Below are 24,650 nucleotides of genomic sequence, written 5' to 3' on the forward strand. Positions count from 1 at the left end.
CACACACTTTATTTCATTGGTACCCTATAGAAAAATAATATAGGTACATGGAGTATTAAAACCGGGTTTAGTCTGATATACTTACAATCAAAATCCCAAAGGTCAAAATACAGACAGCCATTGACCGATGGTCAAAATACAGACAAGGTCAAAATCCTGACATTTAAAATAAGACAAGATCAAAATCCCGACATTTAAAAAAGACAAGGTCAAAAAGTCGACACAAGGTTTTCATTGCTTTTTGGTGTGTATGTTGACATAGGTTGACATGGACACTGTATAAGTGTATGGCGTCCCCTCGCATGGATCAACATGCTTCGGGCACGGTGCCTCGATGCACTATTATATTCCCCCTCCAGGTCCACTGGGATGGTAAAGTATGAGCAAGTCGGTTTCAACGAAAAAAATAAGATTTTACTTACCGGTAAAACTATTTCTCGTAGTCCGTAGTGGATGCTGGGGACTCCGTAAGGACCATGGGGAATAGATGGGCTCCGCAGGAGACATGGGCACTTTAAGAAAGAATTTAGATTCTGGTGTGCTCTGGATCCTCCCTCTATGTCCCTCCTCCAGACCTCAGTTAGAGAAATTGTGCCCGGAAGAGCTGACAGTACAAGGAAAGGATTTTGGAAATCCAGGGCAAGACTCATACCAGCCACTCCAATCACACCGTATAACTTGTGATAAACTTACCCAGTCAACAGTATGAACAACAACAGAGCATCAGTTCAACCCTGATGCAACAATAACATAGCCCTTATTACAGCAATAACTATATACAAGTATTGCAGAAGTCCGCACTTGGGACAGGCGCCCAGCATCCACTACGGACTATGAGAAATAGATTTACCGGTAAGTAAAATCTTATTTTCACTAACGTCCTAGTGGATGCTGGGGACTCCGTAAGGACCATGGGGATTATACCAAAGCTCCCTAACGGGCGGGAGAGTGTGGATGACTCTGCAGCACCGATTGAGCAAACAATAGGTCCTCATCAGCCAGGGTATCAAACTTGTAGAACTTCGCAAAAGTGTTTGAACCTGACCAAGTAGTAACTCGGCATAGTTGTAATGCCGAGACCCCTCGGGCAGCCGCCCAAGAAGAGCCCACCTTCCTAGTGGAATGGGCTTTAACTGATTTAGGCAGCGGCAATCCAGCCGCAAAATGAGCCTGCTGAATCGTGTTACAGATCCAGCGAGCAATAGTTTGCTTTGAAGCAGGAGCACCCAGCTTGTTGGATGCATACAGGATAAACAGCGACTCCGTTTTCCTGACTCTAGCCGTTCTGGCTACATAAACCTTCAAAGCCCTGACCACATCCAGTAACTCGGAATCCTCCAAGTCACGAGTAGCCACAGGCACCACAATAGGTTGATTCATATGAAAAGATGACACCACTTTTGGCAGAAATTGTGGACTGGTCCGCAATTCTGCTCTATCTATATGGAAAACCAGATAGGGGCTTTTATGTGACAAAGCGGCTAAATCTGACACACGCCTAGCCGAAGCCAAGGCTAATAGCATGACCACCTTCCACGTGAGATATTTTAACTCCACCGTTTTAAGTGGTTCAAACCAGTGTGATTTCAGTAAACTTAACACCACGTTAAGATCCCAAGGTGCCACTGGAGGCACAAAAGGAGGCTGAATATGCAGCACTCCCTTTACAACGTCTGAACTTCTGGTAGAGGAGCCAACTCTTTTTGAAAGAAAATGGATAGGGCCGAAATCTGGACCTTAATGGAGCCCAATTTTAGGCCCAAATTCACTCCTGACTGTAGAAAGTGAAGAAAACGGCCCAGCTGGAATTCCTCTGTAGGAGCATTCCTGGCCTCACACCAAGAAACATATTTTCGCCACATACGGTGATAATGTTTAGCTGTCACGTCCTTCCTAGCCTTTATCAGCGTAGGAATGACCTCATCCGGAATGCCCTTTTCTGCTAGGATCCGGCGTTCAACTGCCATGCCGTTAAACGCAGCCGCGGTAAGACTTGGAACAGACAGGGCCCCTGTTGCAACAGGTCCTGTCTTAGAGGAAGAGGCCACGGGTCCTCTGTGAGCATTTCTTGCAGATCTGGATACCAGGTCCTTCGTGGCCAATCTGGAACAATGAGGATTGTTCTCACTCCTCCTTTCCTTATTATCCTCAGCACCTTGGGAATGAGAGGAAGAGGAGGAAATACATAGACCGACTGGAACACCCACGGTGTCACCAGGGCGTCTACCGCTATTGTCTGAGGGTCTCTTGACCTGGCGCAATATGTAGTTTTTTGTTGAGGCGGGATGCCATCATGTCCACCTGTGGAAGTTCCCACCTATATGTGATCTGTGTGAAGACTTCCTGATGAAGTCTCCACTCTCCCGGGTGGAGGTCGTGTCTGCTGAGGAAGTCTGCTTCCCAGTTGTCCACTCCCGGGATGAACACTGCTGACAGAGCGCTTACGTGATTCTCCGCCCAGCTAAGAATTCTGGTGGCTTCTGCCATTGCCACTCTGCTCCTTGTGCTGCCTTGGCGGTTCACCTGAGCCACTGCGGTGATGTTGTCTGACTGAATCAGAACCAGTTGGTCGCGAAGCAAGTGCTCCGCTTGACGTAGGACGTTGTATACGGCCCTTAGTTCCAGGATGTTGATGTGAAGGCAAGTCTCTTGACTTGACCACAGACCTTGGAAATTTCTTCCCTGTGTGACTGCTCCCCACCCTCGGAGGCTAGCGTCCATGGTCACCAGGACCCAGTCCTGAATTCCGAATCTGCGTCCCTCTAGAAGGCGAGAACTCTGCAGCCACCACAGGAGTGACACCCTGGCCCTGGGGGACAGGGTGATTAACCGATGCATCTGAAGATGTGATCCGGACCACTTGTCCAGTAAGTCCCATTGGAAGGTCCTCGCATGGAACCTGCCGAAGGGAATGGCCTCGTATGATGCCACCATCCTTCCCAGGACTCGAGTGCAGTGAAGCACTGACACCTGTTTTGGTTTTAATAGATTCCTGACCAGTGTCATGAGCTCCTGAGCTCTCTCTATCGGGAGATAAACCCTTTTCTGGTCTGTGTCCAGAATCATGCCTAGGAAAGGCAGATGAGCCGTAGGAACCAACTGCGACTTTGGAATATATAGAATCCAGTCGTGTTGCCGTTACACTTCCAGAGAAAGTGATACGCTGTTCAGCAACTGCTCTCTTGCTCTCGCTTTTATGAGGAGATCGTCCAAGTACGGGATAATTGTGACACCTTGCTTCCGCAGGAGCACCATCATTTCCGCCATTACCTTGGTAAAGATTCTCGGGGCCGTGGAGAGACCAAATGGCAACGTCTGAAATTGGTAATGACAATCCTGTACCGCAAATCTGAGGTACGCCTGATGAGGTGGATAAATGGGGACATGAAGGTATGCATCCTTTATGTCCAGAGACACCATAAAATCTCCCCCTTTCAGGCTTGCGATGACCGCTCTTAGCGATTCCATCTTGAACTTGAACCTTTTCAGGTATATGTTCAGGGATTTGAAATTCAATATGGGTCTGACCGAACCGTCCGGTTTCGGGATTACAACATGGTCGAATAATAACCCCCTCCTTGCTGAAGGAGGGGAACCTTGACCACCACCTGTTGAAGATACAATTTGTGAATTGCAGTTAACACTATTTCCCTCTCGTGGGGGGAAGCCGGCAGGGCCGTCGGTGAGGGGGCATCTCCTCAAAGTCCAGCTTGTATCCCTGAGACACAATATCTATTGCCCAGGGATCCAACAGGGAGTGAACCCACTTGTGGCTGAACTTACGAAGACGTGCCCCCACAGGGCCTAGCTCCGCCTGTGGAGCCCCAGCGACATGCGGTGGATTTTGTAGAGGCCGGGGAGGACTTCTGTTCCTGGGAACTAGCTGTGTTGTGCAGCTTCTTTCCTCTGCCCCTGCCTCTGGCAAGAAAGGACGCACCTCGGACTTTCTTGTTTCTTTGTGTTCGAAAGGCTGCATTTGATAATGTCGTGCTTTCCTAGGCTGTGCAGGAATATAAGGCAAAATATCAGAATTACCAGCTATAGCTGTGGAGACCAGGTCCGAGATCCCTTCTCCACACAATCCTCAGCCTTCCATATGCCTCTTAAGTCGGCATCACCTGTCCATTGCATATTCTACAGGACACGTCAAGCAGAAATCGACATAGCGTTGACTCTAGAACCCAGTAGACTAATGCCTCTTTGGGCATGTTTTATATATATATCTCTTAAGACAGCATCTTTAATATATATATCTATATATCTATATATATATATATATACATACTAGGGTCTCAATCTCTGCTGATAAGGTACCTGTCCACGCTGCTACAGCGCTATAAACCCATGCCGACACAATCGCCGGTCTGAGTAGTGTACCAGAATGTGCACGCTAACTGTAGGATCCCTGAGGATAGCGGTTAAGTCAGGGCTACCTTTTGGGCAAACATGACACCCTAGGAGAAGATTCCCATCGTATCCTGGCCCTAGTAGGGAAAGGATACTCCCTGAGAATTCTTTGTGGGAAACTGCAGTCTCTTGTCTGGAGATTCCCGCTCTTTTTCATCATGAGAGGAGGGAAATTTACCTCAGCTTTCTTTCCCTTAAACATGTGTACCCTTGTGTCAGGGACAGATGAGTCATCAGTTATATGCAAATCATCTTTTATTACAGTAATCATATATTGAATACTTTTCTGCCATTTTGGCTGTAACTTTGCATTATCGTAGTCGACATTGGAGTCAGACTCCGTGTCGATATCAGTGTCTATTATTTTGGATAGTGATCATTGAGAGACTCTGAAGGTCTCTGCGACATAGGGACAGACATGGGTAGATTCCCTGTCTGTTCTCTAATCTTTTGTGCAATAAATCCACCTTAGCACTTAATTACACATATCCAAACAGGTGTCGGCGTTGTCGACGGAGACACCCTCACACACACATTTGCTCCATCTCCTCCTTAGGGGAGCCTTTTACCTCAGACATGTCGACACACACGTACAGACACACCACACACTCAGGGAATGCTCATCTGAAGACAATTCCCCCATAAGGCCCTTTGGAGAGACAGAGAGAGAGTATGCCAGCACACACCCCAGCGCTATTAACCCAGGAATAACACAGTAACTTAATGTTAACCCAGTAGCTGCTGTTCATATTGATTTTTGCGCATAATTATGTGCCCCCCATCTCTTTTTACCCTCTTCTACCGTGTAACTGCAGGGGAGAGGCTGGGGAGCTTCCTCTCAGCGGTGCTGTGGAGAAAAAACATGGCGCTGGTGAGTGCTGAGGAAGAAGACCCGCCCCCTCGACGGCGGGCTTCTGTCCCGCTTAAAATAAGAATTTACTCACCGGTAATTCTATTTCTCGTAGTCCGTAGTGGATGCTGGGAACTCCGTAAGGACCATGGGGAATACACGGGCTCCGCAGGAGACTGGGCACTCTAAAAGAAAGATTAGGTACTATCTGGTGTGCACTGGCTCCTCCCTCTATGCCCCTCCTTCAGACCTCAGTTAAGGAAACTGTGCCCGGAAGAGCTGACACAACAAGGAAAGGATTTGGAATCCAGGGTAAGACTCATACCAGCCACACCGTACAACTTGTGATAACCATACCCAGTTAACAGTATGAACAATAACTGAGCCTCAGTAACAGATGGCTCATAACAATAACCCTTTAGTTAAGCAATAACTAGATACATGTATTGCAGAGAGTCCGCACTTGGGACGGGCGCCCAGCATCCACTACAGACTACGAGAAATAGAATTACCGGTGAGTAAATTCTTATTTTCTCTGACGTCCTAGTGGATGCTGGGAACTCCGTAAGGACCATGAGGATTATACCAAAGCTCCCAAACGGGCGGGAGAGTGCGGATGACTCTGCAGCACCGAATGAGCAAAGGCAAGGTCCTCCTCAGCCAGTGTGTTTGAACCCGACCAAGTAGCAGCTCAGCAAAGCTGTAAAGCCGAGACCCCTCGGGCAGCCGCCCAAGAAGAGCCCACCTTCCTTGTGGAATGGGCTTTTACTGATTTAGGATGCGGCAATCCTGCCGCAGAATGAGCTTGCTGAATCGTGTAACAGATCCAGCGCGCAATAGTTTGCTTTGAAGCAGGAGCACCCAGCTTGTTGGATGCATGCAGGATAAACAGCGAGTCAGTTTTCCTGACTCCAGCCGTCCTGGCTACATAGATTTTCAAAGCCCTGACTACATCTAGTAACTTGGAGTCCTCCAAGTCCCGAGTAGCCGCAGGCACCACAATAGGTTGGTTCCAATGAAACGCTGATACCACCTTAGGGAGAAATTGGGGACGAGTCCTCAATTCTGCCCTGTCCATATGGAAGATCAGGTAAGGGCTTTTACATGACAAAGCCGCCAATTCTGACCCACGCCTAGCCGAAGCCAAGGCCAATAGCATGACCACTATCCACGTGAGATATTTTAGCTCCACGGTCTTAAGTGGCTCAAACCAGTGGGATTACAGGAAATCCAACACAACGTTAAGATCCCAAGGTGCCACTGGAGGCACAAAAGGGGGCTGAATATGCAGCACTCCCTTAACAAACGTCTGAACTTCAGGCAGTGAAGCCAGTTCTTTTTGAAAGAAAATAGATAGGGCCGAAATCTGGACCTTTATGGACCCCAATTTTAGGTCCATAGTCACGCCTGACTGTAGGAAGTGCAGAAATCGCCCCAGCTGGAATTCCTCCGTTGGGGCCTTCCTGGCCTCACACCAGGCAACATATTTCCGCCATATGCGGTGATAATGATTTGCTGTCACATCCTTCCTAGCTTTTATCAGCGTAGGAATCACTTCATCTGGAATGCCCTTTTCCGTTAGGATGGCGTTCAACCGCCATGCCATCAAACGCAGCCGCGGTAAGTCTTGGAACAGACAGGGCCCCTGCTGTAACAGGACCTGTCTGAGACGCAGAGGCCATGGGTCCTCTGAGATCATTTCTTGTAGTTCTGGGTACCAAGTTCTTCTTGGCCAATCCGGAACGATGAGTATAGTTCTTACTCCTCTCTTTCTTACTATCCTCAGTACCTTGGGTATGAGAGGAAGAGGAGGGTACACATAAACCGACTGGTACACCCACGGTGTCACTAGTGCGTCCACAGCTATCGCCTGAGGGTCCCTTGACCTGGCGCAATATTTTTTTAGCTTTTTGTTGAGGCGGGACGCCATCATGTCCACCCGTGGCCGTTCCCAACGGTTTACAATCTGCGTGAAGACTTCTGGATGAAGTCCCCACTCTCCCAGGTGGAGGTCGTGCCTGCTGAGGAAATCTGCTTCCCAGTAGTCCACTCCCGGAATGAACACTGCTGACAGTGCTAGCACGTGATTCTCCGCCCATCGGAGAATCCTTGTGGCTTCTGCCATCGCCATCCTGCTTCTTGTGCCGCCCTGGTGGTTTACATGGGCGACCGCCGTGATGTTGTCTGATTGAATCAGCACTGGTTGGTTTTGAAGCAGGGGCTCTGCTTGACGCAGAGCGTTGTAAATGGCCCTTAGTTCCAGTATATTTCTGTGTAGTGAAGTCTCCTGACTTGACCACAGTCCTTGGAAGTTCCTTCCCTGAGTGACTGCCCCCCATCCTCGGAGGCTTGCATCCGTGGTTACCAGGACCCAGTCCTGTATGCCGAATCTGCGGCCCTCGAGAAGATGAGCACTCTGCAGCCACCACAGCAGAGACACCCTGGCCCTTGGGGACAGGGTGATCAACCGATGCATCTGAAGATGCGATCCGGACCATTTGTCTAACAGATCCCACTGAAAGATCCTTGCATGGAACCTGCCGAAGGGAATTGCTTCGTAAGAAGCCACCATCTTTCCCAGGACTCGCGTGCAATGATGCACCGACCTGTTTTGGTTTCAGGAGGTCCCTGACCAGAGATGACAATTCCTGGGCCTTCTCCACCGGGAGAAACACCGTCTTCTGTTCTGTGTCCAGAATCATGCCCAGGTAGAGCAGACGCGTCGCAGGAATCAGCTGCGACTTTGGGATATTCAGAATCGAGCCGTGCTGTTGCAACACTTCCCGAGAGAGTGCTACGCTGACTAACAACTGCTCTCTGGACCTCGCCTTTATAAGGAGATCGTCCAAGTACGGGATAATTATAACTCCCTTCTTCCGAAGGAGTATCATCATTTCGGCCATTACCTTGGTAAATACTCTCGGTGCCGTGGACAGACCAAACGGCAACGTCTGGAATTGGTAATGACAATCCTGTACCGCAAACCTGAGGTACTCCTGGTGAGGTGGGTAAACGGGGACATGCAAGTAAGCATCCTTGATGTCCAGTGACACCATAAAATCCCCCTCTTCCAGGCTTGCAATAACCGCCCTGAGCGATTCCATTTTGAACTTGAACTTCCTTATATAAGTGTCCAAGGATTTTAAATTCAGAATGGGTCTCACCGAACCGTCTGGTTTCGGTACCACAAACATTGTGGAATAGTAACCCCGTCCCTGTTGAAGGAGGGGAACCTTGATTATCACCTGCTGGAGGTACAGCTTGTGAATTGCCGCCAGTACTACCTCCCTCTCCCTGGGAGCAGCTGGCAAGGCTGATTTGAGGTAACGGCGAGGGGGAGTCGCCTCGAACTCCGGCTGGTATCCCTGAGAAACAATTTGTACAGCCCAGAGATCCACTTGTGAGCGAACCCACTGGTTGCTGAAGTTTCGGAGACGCTCCCCCACCGCACCCGGCTCCGCCTGTGGAGCCCCAGCGTCATGCGGTGGACTTAGAGGAAGCGGGGGAGGATTTTTGTTCCTGGGAACTGGCTGCCTGGTGCAGCTTCTTTCCTCTACCCCTGCCTCTTGGCAGAAAGGATGCGCCTCTGATCCACTTGCCTTTCTGAGGCCGAAAGGACTGTACATGATAATACGGTTCTTTCTTAGGCTGTGAGGGAACCTGAGGTAAAAAAGTTGACTTCCCGGCTGTTGCCGTGGATACGAGGTCCGAGAGACCGTCCCCAAACAATTCCTCACCCTTATAAGGCAAAACCTCCATGTGTCTTTTAGAATCAGCATCACCTGTCCACTGCAAAGTCCATAATACTCTCCTGGCAGAAATGGACATTGCATTCATTCTAGATGCCAGCAGGCAAATGTCCCTCTGTGCATCCCGCATATATAAGACGACGTCTTTTATATGTTCTATGGTTAGCAAAATAGTATCCCTGTCGAGGGAATCAATGTTGTCTGACAGGGTATCAGACCATGCGGCTGCAGCACTACACATCCATGCTGAAGCAATAGCAGGTCTCAGTATAGTACCTGAGTGTGTATACACAGACTTCAGGATAGCTTCCTGCTTTCTATCCGCAGGCTCCTTTAGGGCGGCCGTATCCTGAGACGGCAGTGCCCCTTTTTTGCTAAGCATGTGAGCGCCTTGTCCACCCTAGGGGATGTTTCCCAACGTAACCTGTCCGTTGGCGGGAAAGGGATCGCCATCAGTAACCTCTTAGAAATCACTAGTTTCTTATCGGGGGAACTCCATGCTTCCTCACACAATTCATTTAATTAATCAGATGGGGGAAAAGTCACTGGCTGCTTTTTCTCCCCAAACATAATACCCTTCTTGGTAGTAACCGGGTTAACATCAGAAATGTGCAATACATTTTTCATTGCAGTAATCATGCATCGGATGGCTTTTGTAGACTGTGCATTTGTCTCATCCTCATCTACACTGGAGTCAGACTCCGTGTCGACATCTGTGTCTACCATCTGAGCTAGCGGGCGTTTTTGAGCCCCTGATGGCCTCTGAGACGCCTGGGCAGGCGCGGGCTGAGATCCCGGCTGTCCCAAGGCTGCTGCGTCATCGACCCTTTTATGTAAGGAGTTGACACTGTCTGTTAAGACCTTCCACATAACCATCCAATCCGGTGTCGGCCCCGTCGGGGGCGACACCACACTTATCTGCCCTTGCTCCGCCTCCACGTAACCCTTCTCATCAAACATGTCGACACAGCCGTACCGACACACCGCACACACACAGGGAATGCTCTGACTGAGGACAGGACCCCACAAAGTCCTTTGGGGAGACAGAGAGAGAGTATGCCAGCACACACCACAGCGCTATATAACACAGGGATTTACACTATAATGAGTGATTTTTCCCAATAGCTGCTTATTTACCTATTTGCGCCTAAATTTATGTGCCCCCCCTCTCTTTTTTACCCTACTTGTACAGGATACTGCAGGGGAGAGCCTGGGGAGCGTCCTTCCAGCGGAGCTGTGAAGAGAAAATGGCGCTGGTGTGCTGAGGAAGAAGGCCCCGCCCCCTCAGCGGCGGGCTGCTCCCGCGTTTTGTATAGCTTAATGGCGGGGTTTTTTACACATATACAGTTTTCCAGACTCTATTATGTGTATATATTGCCAAAAGGTATTCTTATTGCTGCCAAGGGCGCCCCCCCCCCCAGCGCCCTGCACCCTACAGTGACCGGAGTGTGTGGTGTGCAGTGGGAGCAATGGCGCACAGCTGCAGTGCTGTGCGCTACCTTAATGAAGACCGGAGTCTTCTGCCGCCGATTTTATCTCCCACGTAGCAGTGAGTCTGTTGCCAGCAGATCTCACTGAAAATAAAAAACCTAACAAATACTTTCTTTTTAGCAAGCTCAGGATAGCCCACTAGGAGCACCCAGCTCTGGCCGGGCACAGATTCTAACTGAGGTCTGGAGGAGGGGCATAGAGGGAGGAGCCAGTGCACACCAGATAGTACCTAATCTTTCTTTTAGAGTGCCCAGTCTCCTGCGGAGCCCGTCTATTCCCCATGGTCCTTACGGAGTTCCCAGCATCCACTAGGACTTCAGAGAAATAAACATTTACTTGGCTGGGGCTCATACATATATACAGTGCCCAACTGTATATATGCTAAACTTTTGCCAAAGAGGTCCCAATTGCTGCCCAGGGCGCCCCCCCCTGCACCCTTACAGTGACCGGAGTATGTGAGGTGTGTGTGGGAGCAATGGCGCACAGCTGCAGTGCTGTGCGCTACCTCAGTGAAGACAGGAGTCTTCTGCCGCCGATTTCGAAGTCTTCTTGCTTCTTATGCTCACCCGGCTTCTGTCTACCGGCTCTGCGAGCGGGACGGCGGCGCGGCTCTGGGATCGGACGACGAGGGTGAGATCCTGTGTACGATCCCTCTGGAGCTAATGGTGTCCAGTAGCCTAAGAAGCAGGACCTATCTTCAGAGAGTAGGGCTGCTTCTCTCCCCTCTGTCCCACGATGCAGGGAGTCTGTTGCCAGCAGAGCTCCCTGAAAATAAAAAAAAACCTAACAAAATACTTTCTTACAGCAAGCTCAGGAGAGCTCACTAAACAGCACCCAGCTCGTCCGGGCACAGATTCAAACTGAGGTCTGGAGGAGGAACATAGAGGGAGGAGCCAGAGCACTCCAGAATCTAAATTCTTTCTTAAAGTGCCCATGTCTCCTGCGGAGCTCGTCTATTCTCCATGGTCCTTACGGAGTCCCCAGCATCCACTAGGACGTTAGAGAAATCATGAAAAAAAAATGTCCATTTTTTGACCTGTCAACATTTTAAATGTCAGTATTTTGATCTTGTCTGTATTTTGACCGTCGGTCAATGGTTGTCGGTATTTTGAATGTATGTAAACGGACCGCTTCCCATATAACCTTGGCGGTCACTAATAAAGAACCTCATGTTAGATTATGCAAACACCAGATTAGGAAGGTTAATGTACAAGGTCCCCTTAATTCCAGTAATGACGTTACAGGTTAGCACACCTATGAGACCAGTTGCTGGGGGTCTTCTCTGACCTGGCAGACACTGCTTAACGCGAGGCCTACCTAGCCGCAATAAGACCTGGATAGAGAACATAAGATCCTGAGAGAGTATCTCACCCCTCCTGTGTTTGCGTTGATAGCTTTTTCCATATTTTCAATCTTTCTGTCCTTCTCTGCATTGCTGGTAAGTAAGCCTTTTAGCTGCTGTTCCAGTGCTGACAGGAGGCTGTCCCGTTCCTCCCGCCACTTTTGAAGCGTGCTGTTTTTCTCAGACAGTTGTGTGGAGAGTTGTTCCTGGAAAAAGATATGGGAGCAGTGTTGGTTAGAAGTTTCAAATACATTACAGCCATATATAATAAAGAAACCTTACCAGAATTATGTAATAGGGGTTTTACTAGGATGTAAACACTGTTGCCAATATGTTAATGGCCCATTCAATAAAGTTAAATGGGAAAACTTGTTTCTTCTATGTTACATTAGTTGACAGAGTTGGGGATATAACCAGTTTTACTGGGAGGGTGAGAACGTTCAGTAACCCTTCAGCAGAGATGCAACTGAAACGTGTATGACCCCTGCAATGTATTATTTATTTATTAACAGTTTCTTGTATAGCGCAGCATATTTCGGTGCACTTGAATGTGCTCGCTTCACACAGGTCTGTTTAATAGGGGCTGGCATTTCCTTATAAAGAAAAAAAGAAAAAAGAAAAAAAAAGTAATTTCCACCCTTCCATTACATAACCTGCTTACACGAGTACAGATCAGTTTGCGGTTATGGAAATAAAGTTACAAGTAATTAACACAGCTGAAGCAACACCCTAAGTATGGTATGTATTAAAAATCCAAAACCAAGAAAATAAAACAAAACTGAAATTTGTTAAGTCTTTAAATTATAACTTCAACAGGCAATTAAGAGGTCTATTCATTAAGCGGTAAAAAGTGTTGAGAAGTGAGCCAGTGGAGAAGTTGCCCATGGCAAACAGTCAGCATTGAAGTAAAATGTATAATTTGCATACTATACAATTGTACGGAGCAGCTGACTGGTTGCCATGGGCAACTCTCCACTGGCTCACTTCTCTGCTTCATGAATAGTCCCCCAAATCAGAACATTATGACTAGACATGAACATACTGTACCACCTTCTTCTCAACTAGTCAAGGTCCAGGAGGGTGAACAACAACAACTTTACATTGGACTAGGGGGGTCATTCCGAATTGATCGCTCGCTGCTGATTTTTGCAGCGCAGCGATCAGGTAAAAAACTGGCAAAACTGCGCATGCACCGCAATGCACAGGCACGTCGTACGGGTACAAAGAGGATCGGTGCTGGGCGATGGATTTAGCGAAGAATCCATTCGCACAGCCGAACGCAAGGTGATTGACAAAAAGAGGGCGTCTATGGGTGTCAACTGACCGTTTTCTGGGAGTGATTGGGAAAACGCAGGCGTGTCCAGGCGTTTGCAGGGCGGGTGTCTGATGTCAATTCCGGCACCAAAAAGACTGAAGTGATCGCAAGACTTGAGTAAGTCCAGAGCTACTCTGAAACTGCACAAAATGTTTTTGCTGCACTCAGCTGCAAAGGCATTCGCACACTTGCAAAGCGAAAATACACTTCCCCGTGGGCGGCTACTGTGTGTTTGCACGGCTGCTAAAAGTAGCTAGCAAATGATCAACTCGGAATGACCCCCAATGTCTATATCTTTAGTGTTAGGGCACTTTAAGCAAAATACCTTTGTTATAACGCACAAAGTATGACCTGCTTACTTCACTAGGACTCACATTTAGGGGAGAATTCAACTGCAGGCGTAATGCCGTTTTTTTCTAAATGCTAACGTTTCGCAATCATTGCCCGATAATTTAACTTTTCGTCTTTATTTGTGCTCCATTTTATTGGGCATTTCAATTTGAATAGAGTGAAAATGGAATTTGCCCGATAATACTTGCTGGCAAAGCCTGTGATAAATCTAGGAAAAAAGTAGGATTTTAATTACCTACCAGTAAAACCTTTTCTTGTAGTCCATAAGGGATATTGGGGAGACTTAGTACGATGGGGAACTAGATGGGGTCCAAAAGAGCTGGTGCACTTTAAATTTCTTCACTGGGTGAGCTGGCTCCTCCCCTCTATGCCCCCTCCTACAGGCAGTTATAGGTAAAACAGTGCCCAAAGGAGAAAGGACATACTTGAGAGAAGGAACATAACAATGAATGGTGAGATTTACACACCTGCACACCACAAACATAAAACAACCAGCAATGGCTGGAAACAACAAACAGCAACAGCTAAACAGGTAACCAGACAAGAGAACCTGCAGAAAAGTCAACGCACTGGGGTGGGCGCCCAATAACCCTTATGGACTATGAGAAAATTATTTACCGGTAGGTAATTAAAAATAAGATTTTTCTCCTAGTCCGTAGAGGATGCTGGGGACTCCGTAAGGACCATGGGGTATAGACGGGCTCCGCAGGGGACATGGGCACTACAAAGAACTTTAGATGGGTGTGCACTGACTCCTCCCTCTATGCCCCTCCTCCAGACCTCAGCTAGAGAACTGTGCTTAGAGGAGACGGACAGTACGAGGAAAGGATTTTTGTTAATCTAAGGGCAAGATTCATACCAGCCCACACCATCCACACCGTATAACATGGAATATACGCCACCAGTTAACAGTATGAACAAAACAGCATCAGCCAAAGACTGACCTCAACTGTAACATAACCCTTATGTAAGCAATAACTATATACAAGCCTTGCAGAAAAATGTCCGCACTGGGACGGGCGCCTAGGAGAAAAAGATTTACCGGTAGGTTTAAAATCTTATTTTCTCTTACGTCCTAGAGGATGCTGGGGACTCCGTAAGGACCATGGGGATTATTTCAAAGCTCCAGACCGGGCGGGAGAGTGCGGATGACTCTGCAGCACCGATTGAGCAAACATAAGGTCCTCATCAGCCATGGTATCAAACTTGTAGAATCTTGCAAAAGTGTTTGAACCCGACCAAGTCGCCGCTCGGCAAAGCTGTAACGCCAAGATGCCTCGGGCAGCCGCCCAAGAAGAGCCCACCTTCCTAGTGGAATGGGCCTTTACCGAATTTATGAAACGGCATACAATGTATACAATACTTTGCTTAATCGGGCGCTATTCCAATAATATAGTTATTAAAATGTACCAATCAAAATTTGTTTATGGAGCAGCTCCTACGTGGCAGCTGGATGCCTTATACACTAGGAAATGGATTGAATTTCAATAGAAACACTAAGGAGCGCTAGTGATATATTAATAGAAAATATTTTATTTAATTTTTAAAAATAATTTTTTTAAAAGAAAATTAATTACCACAGAATTGCCAATTTACCTGATAATTACAAGGTAACATATACCACAATAATAAAAATAAAATGAATATATAAATCAGCTGATTAGCTCATATAAAAAATGCAGTCCTGCAGTCCAATTTTGTAGTCAGGAAGTCCTCCAATTTAATAAGATTTGAGGGATAAAAGGACGTCCCACAACTTTTGTAAATGATACTTTGTATTTGTTGTAAGATTCCTCGTTTTACGAGGCACTGGTCTCACCCATAATAGCTGGTCTCTGCTGATTCCCGTCGATGGTTGTTTGCAGCATAGACTGCGGGCGGCTGACGTGTGCCTCTTAGAGATGTTTAGAGGAGGCGCCGCACGTTCACAACAGTCGGTCTGCTGACGGGGCTTTTCAAGCACAGCGGTGAAGTGTAGAGATGTATCGTCTCGTCAGACGCCAGCAGTGGGGAGACTTTGAGTTTAAGCAAGATGTTGTGGAGAATATGGAGGCTCCTTCACGGACAAGCAGTAACCACAGCCCTCAGGGGTCGTGTTACAGATCCAGCGAGCAATAGTCTGCTTAGAAGCAGGAGCGCCAACCTTGTTGGCTGCATACAGGACAAACAGTGCCTCTGTTTTCCTAAGCCAAACCGTCCTGGCTACATACATTTTTAAGGCCCTGACTACATCCAGGGACTTGGAATCCTCCAAGTCATTCGTAGCCACAGGTACCACAATAGGTTGGTTCATGTGAAACGATGAAACCACCTTAGGCAAAAATTGAGGACGAGTCCTTAATTCTGCTCTATCCACATGGAAAATCAGATAGGGGCTTTCGTGCGACAAAGCCGCCAATTCGGACACCCGCCTTGCAGATGCCAAGGCCAACAACATGACCACCTTCCAAGTGAAAAACCTTAACTCAACCGTTTGAAGAGGTTCAAACCAGTGAGATTTTAGGAACTGTAACACCACGTTAAGGTCCCATGGTGCCACTGGAGGCACAAAAGGAGGCTGTATGTGCAGCACTCCCTTTACAAAAGTCTGGACTTCTGGGAGAGAAGCCAATTCCTTCTGAAAGAAAATTGATAGGGCCTAAATCTGTACCTTAATGGAACCTAATTTTAGGCCCATATCTATACTGTCTGTAGAAAGTGGAGAAAACGGCCCATATGGAAATCTTCCGTAGGAGCATTCTTGGATTCACACCAAGATACATACTTTCTCCAGATACAGTGATAATGTTTAGCCGTCACTTCCTTCCTAGCCTTTATCAGAGTAGGGATGACTTCTTCCGGAATGCCTTTCCCAGCTAGGATTCGGTGTTCAACCGCCATGCCGTCAAACGTAACCGCGGTAGGTCTTGGAACACGCAGGGCCCCTGTTGCAACAGGTCCTCTCTGAGAGGAAGAGGCCACGGATCTTCTGTGAGCATTTCCTGAAGATCTGAATACCAGGCCCTTCGAGGCCAATCTGGAACAATGAGTACTGTCTGCACTCTTTTTCGTCTTATGATTCTCAATATCTTTGAGATGAGTGGAAGAGGAGGGAACACATAGACCGACTGAAACAACCACGGTGTCACCAGGGCGTCCACTGCTACTGCCTGAGGGTCCCTTGACCTGGCACAATACCTCCGAAGCTTCTTGTTGAGGCGTGAAGCCATCATGTCTATTTGAGGAAGTCCCCACTGACTTGTTATCTCTGCAAAAACTTCTTGATGAAGTCCCCACTCTCCTGGATGGAGATCGTGTCTGCTGAGGAAGTCTGCTTCCCAGTTGTCCACTCCCGGAATGAAGACTGCTGCCAAAGCGCTTATGTGATTTTCCGCCCAGCGCAGAATCCTAGTGGCTTCCGCCATTGCCATTCTGCTTCTTGTTCCGCCTTGGTGGTTTACATGAGCCACGGCTGTGACGTTGTCTGATTGAATCAGAACCGGTAGGTCGCGAAGAAGATTCTCCGATTGACGTAGGTCATTGTATATGGCCCTCAATTCCAGTACGTTGATGTGTAGACAAGCCTCCTGGCTTAACCATATCCCCTGAAAGTTTCTTCCTTGTGTGACTGCTCCCCAACCTCGGAGGCTCGCGTCCATGGTCACCAGAAACCAGTCTTGAATGCCGAACCTGCGACCCTCTAGAAGATGAGCACTCTGCAACCACCACAGGAGAGACACCCTGGCCCTGGGGGACAGGCTTATTTTCTGATGAATTTGGAGATGGGACCCGGATCACTTGTACAGAAGGTCCCACTGAAACGTCCTCGCATGAAACCTGCCGAAGGGGGTGGCCTCGTAGGTCGCCACCATTTTCCCCAGTACTCGAGTGCATTGATGGACCGACACTCTTTTAGGTTTTAACAGGTCTCTGACCATGTTCTGGAGTTCCTGGGCTTTTTCCGTTGGGAGAAAAACCCTCTTTTGTTCAGTGTCCAGAATCATGCCTAAGAACGATAGCCGAGTTGTTGGAACAAACTGTGACTTTGGTAGATTTAGAATCCAGCCATGTTGCTGCAGCACTCCCAGGGAGAGCGCCACGCTTTTCAGCAACTGACCTCTCGATCTCTCGATCTCGCTTTTATCAGGAGATCATCCAAGTACGGGATAATTGTGACTCCCCGCCGGCGCAGGAGCACCATCATTTCCGCCATTACCTTGGTGAAAATCCTCGGGGCCGTGGAAAGCCCAAACGGCAACGTCTGAAACTGCTAATGACAGTCCTGTACAGCGAATCTCAGGTACGCCTGATGAGGGGGATATATGGGGACATGAAGGTATGCATCCTTTATGTCCAGTGACACCATAAAATCCCCCCCTTCCAGGCTGGAGATTACTGCCCAGAGCGATTCCATCTTGAATCTGAACTTTTTCAAGTACAGGTTTAGGGATTTTAAATTTAGAATGGGTCTGACCGAGCCATCCGATTTTGGGACCACAAATAGGGTTGAATAGTACCCTTTTCCCTGTCGAACCCAGGGAACCTCGACAACCACTTGTTGTTGACACAATTTTTTAATTGCCGCTAAAACTATCTCCCTTTCTGGGGAAGAAGCTGGTAAAGCCGATTTGAAAAACCCGTCGAGGAGGCACATATTCGAATTCCAGCTTGTAACCTTGGGATACAATTTCCATTGCCCAAGGATCCACGTCTGACTAAACCCAGACGTGGCTGAAGAGTCGAAGACGTGCTCCCACCGGTGCAGACTCCCTCAGTGGAGCCCCAGCGTCATGCGGTGGATTTAGTAGAAGCCGGGAAGGACTTCTGCTCCTGGGAACTAGCCGTAGCCGGCAGTCTTTTCCCTCTACCCTTACCTCTGGCGAGGAAGGAAGAGCCCTGACCTCTTCTGGACTTATACGACCGAAAGGACTGCATCTGATATTGCGTCGTTTTCTTTAGCTGTGGGGAAACGTAAAAAGGTACATTTAACCGCGGTAGCTGTGGAAACCAGGTCCGCGAGACCTTCCCCAAATAAATCCTCACCTTTGTAAGGTAAAACTTCCATATGCTTCTTTGAGTCGGCATCACCCGTCCATTGGCGGGTCCACAGGGGTCGCCTAGCAGAAATCGCCATGGCGTTGGCTCTTGAACCTAGTAGCCCAACGTCTCTCTGAGCGTCTCATATACAAGACTGCGTCTTTAATATGACCTAAGGTCAATAAAATGGTATCCCTATCTAGGGTATCAATGTCAGCTGACAAGGTATCTGTCTAAGCTGCTACCGCGCTACAAACCCAAGCCGATGCTATTGCCGGTCTGAGCAAAGCACCCGTATGTGTATAAATTGATTTTAATGTAGTTTCCTGTCTGCGATCAGCAGGATCCTTGAGGGCTGCTGTGTCTGGAGACGGCAGCGCCACCTTTTTTGACAAGCGCGTTAACGCCTTGTCGACTCTGGGCGAGAATTCCCACCGTAACCTGTCCTGCGCAGGGAAAGGATACGCCAAAAGAATTCTTTTGGGAATCTGCAGTTTCTTGTCTGGAGTTTCCCAAGCCTTTTCAAATAACGCGTTCAGCGCATGAGATGGGGGAAAGGTTACCTCAGGTTTCTTTTCCTTAAACATGTGTACCCTCGTGTCAGGGACAGAGGGGTCATCTGTGATATGTAAAACATCCTTTATTGCAATAATCATGTAATGAATACTTTTGGCCACCCTTGGGTGTAACTTCGCATCATCGTAGTCGACACTGGAGTCAGAATCCGTGTCGGTATCAGAGTCTGCTACTTGGGACAGGGGACGTTTCTGAGACCCTGAAGGGCCCTGTGACACAGTCAAAGCCATGGATTGACTCCCTGTTCTATCCCTGGACTCTGCTTTGTCCAATCTCTTATGTAATAAAGACACATTTACATTTAAAACATTCCACATGTCCAACCAATCCGGTGTTGGTGTTGCCGACGGCGACACCACAATCATTTGCTCCACCTCTTCCTTAGATGAGCCTTCCGCTTCAGACATGCCGACACACACGTACTGACACCCCCACACACTCTGGGATATATTTATATGGAGACAATTCCCCACTAAGGCCCTTTGGAGAGACAGTGAGAGAGTATGCCAGCACACACCCAGCGCCACCTGACTCTGGAAACAGAATTCCCAGTTAAACAGCGCTTTTAAACAAATATATGTATATACACTCACTGCGCCAATCTAATGTGCCCCCCCCCCCCTCTTTTTTGCCCTCTGTCACAGTGTTCAGCAGGGGAGAATCCTGGGAGCCAGCTTCTCTGCAGTGTGCTGTGGAGAAAATGGTGCTGGTTAGTGCTGGAGGATCAAGCCCCGGCCCCCTCAGCGGCGGTCCCGCTCAAATTCAAAATACTGGCGGGGGATTATCTTATATACTGCCTCGCCAGTATATCTATATACTTTATCCAGTCCCAAGAAGTTTAATATTGCTGCCCAGGGCGCCCCCTCCTGCGCCCTTCAGTGCCCGCTGTGTGTGTGTGCGTGTGGGAGCAATGGCGCGCAGCGTTACCTCAGAGAAGATCTGAAGTCTTCAGCCGCCTTTGAAGTCTTCTTTCTTCTGATACTCACCCGGCTTCTATCTTCCGGCTCTGTGAGGGGGACGGCGGCGCGGCTCCGGGACGAACGGCGAGGGTGAGACCTGCGTTCCGACCCTCTGGAGCTAATGGTGTCCAGTAGCCCAAGAAGCAGAGCCTATCATTTAAGTAGGTCTGCTTCTCTCCCCTCAGTCCCACGATTCAGGGATCCTGTTGCCAGCAGTGCTCCCTGAAAATAAAAAACGTCTTTTAAGTCTTTTTCAGAGAAACTCAGGAGAGCTCCCCTGTAATGCACCCAGTCTCCTCTGGGCACATGATCTAACTGAGGTCTGGAGGAGGGGCATAGAGGGAGGAGCCAGTGCACACCCATCTAAAGTTCTTTATAGTGCCCATGCCTCCTGCGGAGACTGTCTATACCCCATGGTCCTTACGGAGTCCCCAGCATCCTCTAGGACGTAAGAGAAATCTTATTTTCTCTAGCATCCATAAGGGATATTGAGGAGACTTAGTACGATGGGGATGTCCCAAAGCTTCCAGCATGGGCGGGAATGTGCGGAGACTTCTGCAGCACCGCCTGCCCAAACAGGGTATCCTCTTTGGCCAGGGTATCAAACATGTAGAATTTCATAAAGGTGTTCTTCCCCGACCAGGTAGCAGCTCGGCATAGTTGCAAGGCCGAGACTCCACGGACTGCCGCCCAGGAAGAGCCCACTGATCTTGTAGAGTGGGCCTTCAGAGACTTAAGAACAGGTAAGGCTGCCGACACATAGGCCTGTTGAATGGTAAGTCTAAGCCAACGAGCAATGGACAGCTTCGAAGCAGGACAACCCTTTTTCTGCGCATCATAGAGCACAAACAAGGAATCTGTCTTTCTGATCCGAGCCGTTCGCTTGACAAAGATCTTCTAGGCTCGCACAGCATCCAATGCCTCCGGAGGAGCAGAAGTGCCAGAACTTCATGGAACCACAATAGGTTGATTCAAGTGGAATGCCGAGACAACCTTCAGCAGGAACTGCTGCCTAGTCCTGAGCTCCGCTCTGTCCTCGTAAAAGTCCAAGTATGGACTTTTACACAATAAGGGCCCCAATTCTGAGACATGTCTAGCAGAAGCCAGGGCCAGTAACATCACCATCTTCAACGTGAGGTATTTGTCTTCTACTGTCATCAGAGGTTCAAACCAGGAGGACTGTAACGATTCCAACACTACATTCAAACGGCACAAAAAGAGGTTGAATGTGAAGTACTCCTTGCAAGAAGGTCTGCACTTCTGGCAATACTGCCAATTTCTTCTGGAAGAAAATTGAGAGGGACAAAATCTGGACTTTAATGGAACCCAGGCATAAGCCCTTATCCACACCAGCTTGCAGGAAATGGAGGAAACGTCCCAAGTGGAACTCCGCAGGCAGATACGAGCGTTCCTCGCACCAAGAGACAAATCGCCTTCAGACATGATGATAGTGTTTTGACATCACAGGTTTCCTGGCTTGAACTATAGTAGCAATGACTCTTTGGGAAAGGCCCTTGTGAGCTAGGATGTTCCGCTCAACCTCCATGCCGTCAAACAAAGTCGTTGTAAGTCCGAGTAGACGAACAGTCCTTGTTGAAGAAGATCTCTTATTTGTGGTAGAGGCCAAGGGTCTACGACGGACATGTCCACAAGATCCGTGTACCACGCCCTCCGAGGCCAATCCGGGGTAATCAGAATTACCTAGACTCCTTGATTTCGGATTCGCTTGAGCACCCTTGGGAGCAATGGAATTAAAGGAAACAGGTAGACCAGCTCGTAAGGCCAAGGCGACGTCAGTGCGTCCACTGCCCTCGCCTGAGGGTCCCTGGTTCATGAGCAATACCAGTGAAGCTTCTTGATGAGTCGAGAAGCCATTATGTCTATTTGTGGGCAGCCCCACCGGTAGACATTCTGCTGAAACACCAGATAGTGGAGCCCCCACTCCCCCGGGTGGAGATCGTGACGACTCAAGAAGTCTGCTTCCCAGTTGTCCCCTTCCGGAATGAAGATTGCTGACATTGCTCTTGCGTTTCTTTCCACCCAGAGGAGTATCATTGACACCTCTCGCATGCAGGCTCTACTTTTTGTCCCTCCTTGCTGATTGATGTACGCCACTGCTGTGGCATTGACTGACTGTACCTGGATCGCGTGATCTTTGAGTAGAGGAGGCGCCTGAAGCAGAGCATTATATATCGTCCGAAGTTCAAGAATGTTGATCGGAAGGAGGGCTTCGTGGGCTGACCACCTGCCCTGGAACTGAGCCCATTGGGTGATAGCTCCCCATCCTCTCAGACTCGCATCCGTCGTGAGGAGGATCCAATCCTGAATCCCGAAACTCCGGCCTTCCAGGTGACTGCAGCCACCACAGGAGGAAAATCCTGGTCTGAGGTGACAGCTGAATTATCCGGTGCATCTGTAGATGTGATTCGGACCACTTGCTCAGGAGATCCAATTGAAATGTTCTGGCATGGACCTTCCATATTGGATCGCCTCGTATGAGGCAATAATTTTCCCCAACAATCTTATGCAAAGATGGATAGATACTCGAGGTATCCGGACTCCAGGTCGACAACAAAAAGGTCGACACACCTTAGGTCGACGCCAATTGGTCGACATGGACAAAATGTCGACAGGAACAAGGTCGACATGGAACAAGGTCGACATGAGTTTTTCACTATTTTTTTTAAAACCTTTTCATACTTAACGATCCACGTGGACTACGATTGGAACGGTAATCTGTCCCGAGCGAAGCGAAGGCACCATGCCCGAAGCATGGCGAGCGAACGCGGTGCACTAATTGGGGTTCCCGGTCACTCTACGAAGAAAACGACACCAAAAAAACATAAAAAACTCATGTCGACCTTTTTCCATGTTGACCTTGTTCCTGTCGACCTTTTGTCCATGCCGACCTTAGGTGTGTCGACCAATTGGCGTCGACCTAAGGTGTGTCGACCTTTTTGTTGTCGACCCTGAGTCCCAGACCCGATACCCAAGCAGGTCGGAGTACCATGCGGACCATCTCCTGAAGTGTTCTCGCCTAGTCCTCCGGGAGGAACACCTTCTGGGCCACAGTATACAGTAACATCCCCAGGAACAGGAGCCGCTGAGTTGGCTCCAGGTGGGACTTCTGTAAATTGAGAATCCACCCATGGTGTGACAGAAGTTGGATAGTGCGGTCGATATGGAGCAATAAAAGCTCCCTGGATCTTGCCATTATCAGGAGATCGTCCAGGTAAGGGACAACATTGATCCATGGACCCGGAGCTGGAACCTCATCTCCGCCATTATCTTAGCGAATACCCTCGAAGCTGTGGACAGGCTGAAGGGTAGTGCCTGGAACTGGTAGTGATCGTCCAGCAGGGCAGACCTCAGATAAGCCTGATGAGGTGGCCAAATTGGAATATGAAGGTAGGCGTCCTTGATATCCAGGAAAACCATGAATTCCTGTTCTTCCAGGCCCGCAATCACTGCTCTTAAGGATTTCATTTTGAACTTGAAAACCCTGAGATAAGGGTTCAAGGTCATTAGATGCAAAATGGGCCTTACCGAACCGTCCGGCTTCAGTACCACAAACAGGTTGGAGTAATAACCCTTTTCCCGTTGTTGTATTGGTACTGGAACAATGACGTGGGACTGGACCAACTTCTGGATGGCCTGTTGCAACGTAACTTGCGTATCTTCCAAAGCTGGCAAGCTTGATTTGAAAAATTGTTGGGGAGGAACACCGTCGAACTCCAGCTTGTAGCCCTGAGAAATGAGGTCCCTTACCCAGGTATCCTGGCAGGAGCTTTCCTAGATGCAGCTGAAGTGACGCAGTAGAGCTCCCCACCTCGAGATCCCCTCGGGGTGGGTGGGCACCATCATGCTGAGGACAGTGTGGAAGCAGAACTGGTGCTCTGTTCCTATGAACCAGTGTTCGCAGGTCGTCTTGCCTTACCTCTGGTGCCTCTAGCCGCATTGGAGGCACCTCTGGCCCAAGATTGAAATTTCTTAGACCGAAAGGACTGAACATACGGCCCCTGGTAGGAACGTCTAGTCAGAGGGGCTCCAGAGGGGAGAAACATGGATTTCCCCACAGTAACTTTAGAAATCCATGTATCCAATTCAACCCCAAAGAGCCATTCCCCAAAAAATGGGAGAGAATCCACACTGCGCTCGGACTCTGCGTCCGCTATCCATTGACGCAACCACAAGGCCCTGCGCGCCGACACTACCATGGCAGAGTTCCTACCATTAATATTGCCCGTCTTCTTGAGCGAGTCACACAGGACGTGTGCAGTGTCCTGAATGTGCTTCAGGAGAGTCACCGTAGTGACCAGAGGCATATCCCCGGAGAGGCCCTTCTGAATTTGAGAAGCCCACGTGTGAATGGCATGGGTCATCCAGCAACCTCAGTTGTTGCTTAATTTCAGGGCTGGAGTAGAAAATATTATGCTCTACCATATACATATAGGCATTGGCGCACGATGGGGCCACATTGGACCCCATCGCACACCTTGCCCGCTATAGGTAGTATTACCCTTATACATAAAATAATTTCTTGTAAGGACCAGTGTAAGCAGTTTCAAGAACAAATCAATTGGTGGTCCTGTAT

General features: G+C 48.6%; 1 protein-coding gene across 3 annotated transcripts in view; it reads right to left on the reverse strand.

Moving 5' to 3' along the window:
* KIF20B (kinesin family member 20B) overlaps positions 1-24,650 on the reverse strand; it is a 502,673-nt gene that overhangs the window by 62,306 nt on the left and 415,717 nt on the right. For all 3 annotated transcript variants that reach the window (XM_063961679.1, XM_063961680.1, XM_063961678.1), the window contains exon 27: positions 11,869-12,045. In XM_063961679.1, coding sequence (XP_063817749.1) covers positions 11,869-12,045 — 177 coding nt within the window. The remainder of the gene's footprint in view (positions 1-11,868; positions 12,046-24,650) is intronic.

Source organism: Pseudophryne corroboree, chromosome 3 (assembly GCF_028390025.1).
Source record: "Pseudophryne corroboree isolate aPseCor3 chromosome 3, aPseCor3.hap2, whole genome shotgun sequence".
Lineage (NCBI taxonomy): Eukaryota > Metazoa > Chordata > Amphibia > Anura > Myobatrachidae > Pseudophryne > Pseudophryne corroboree.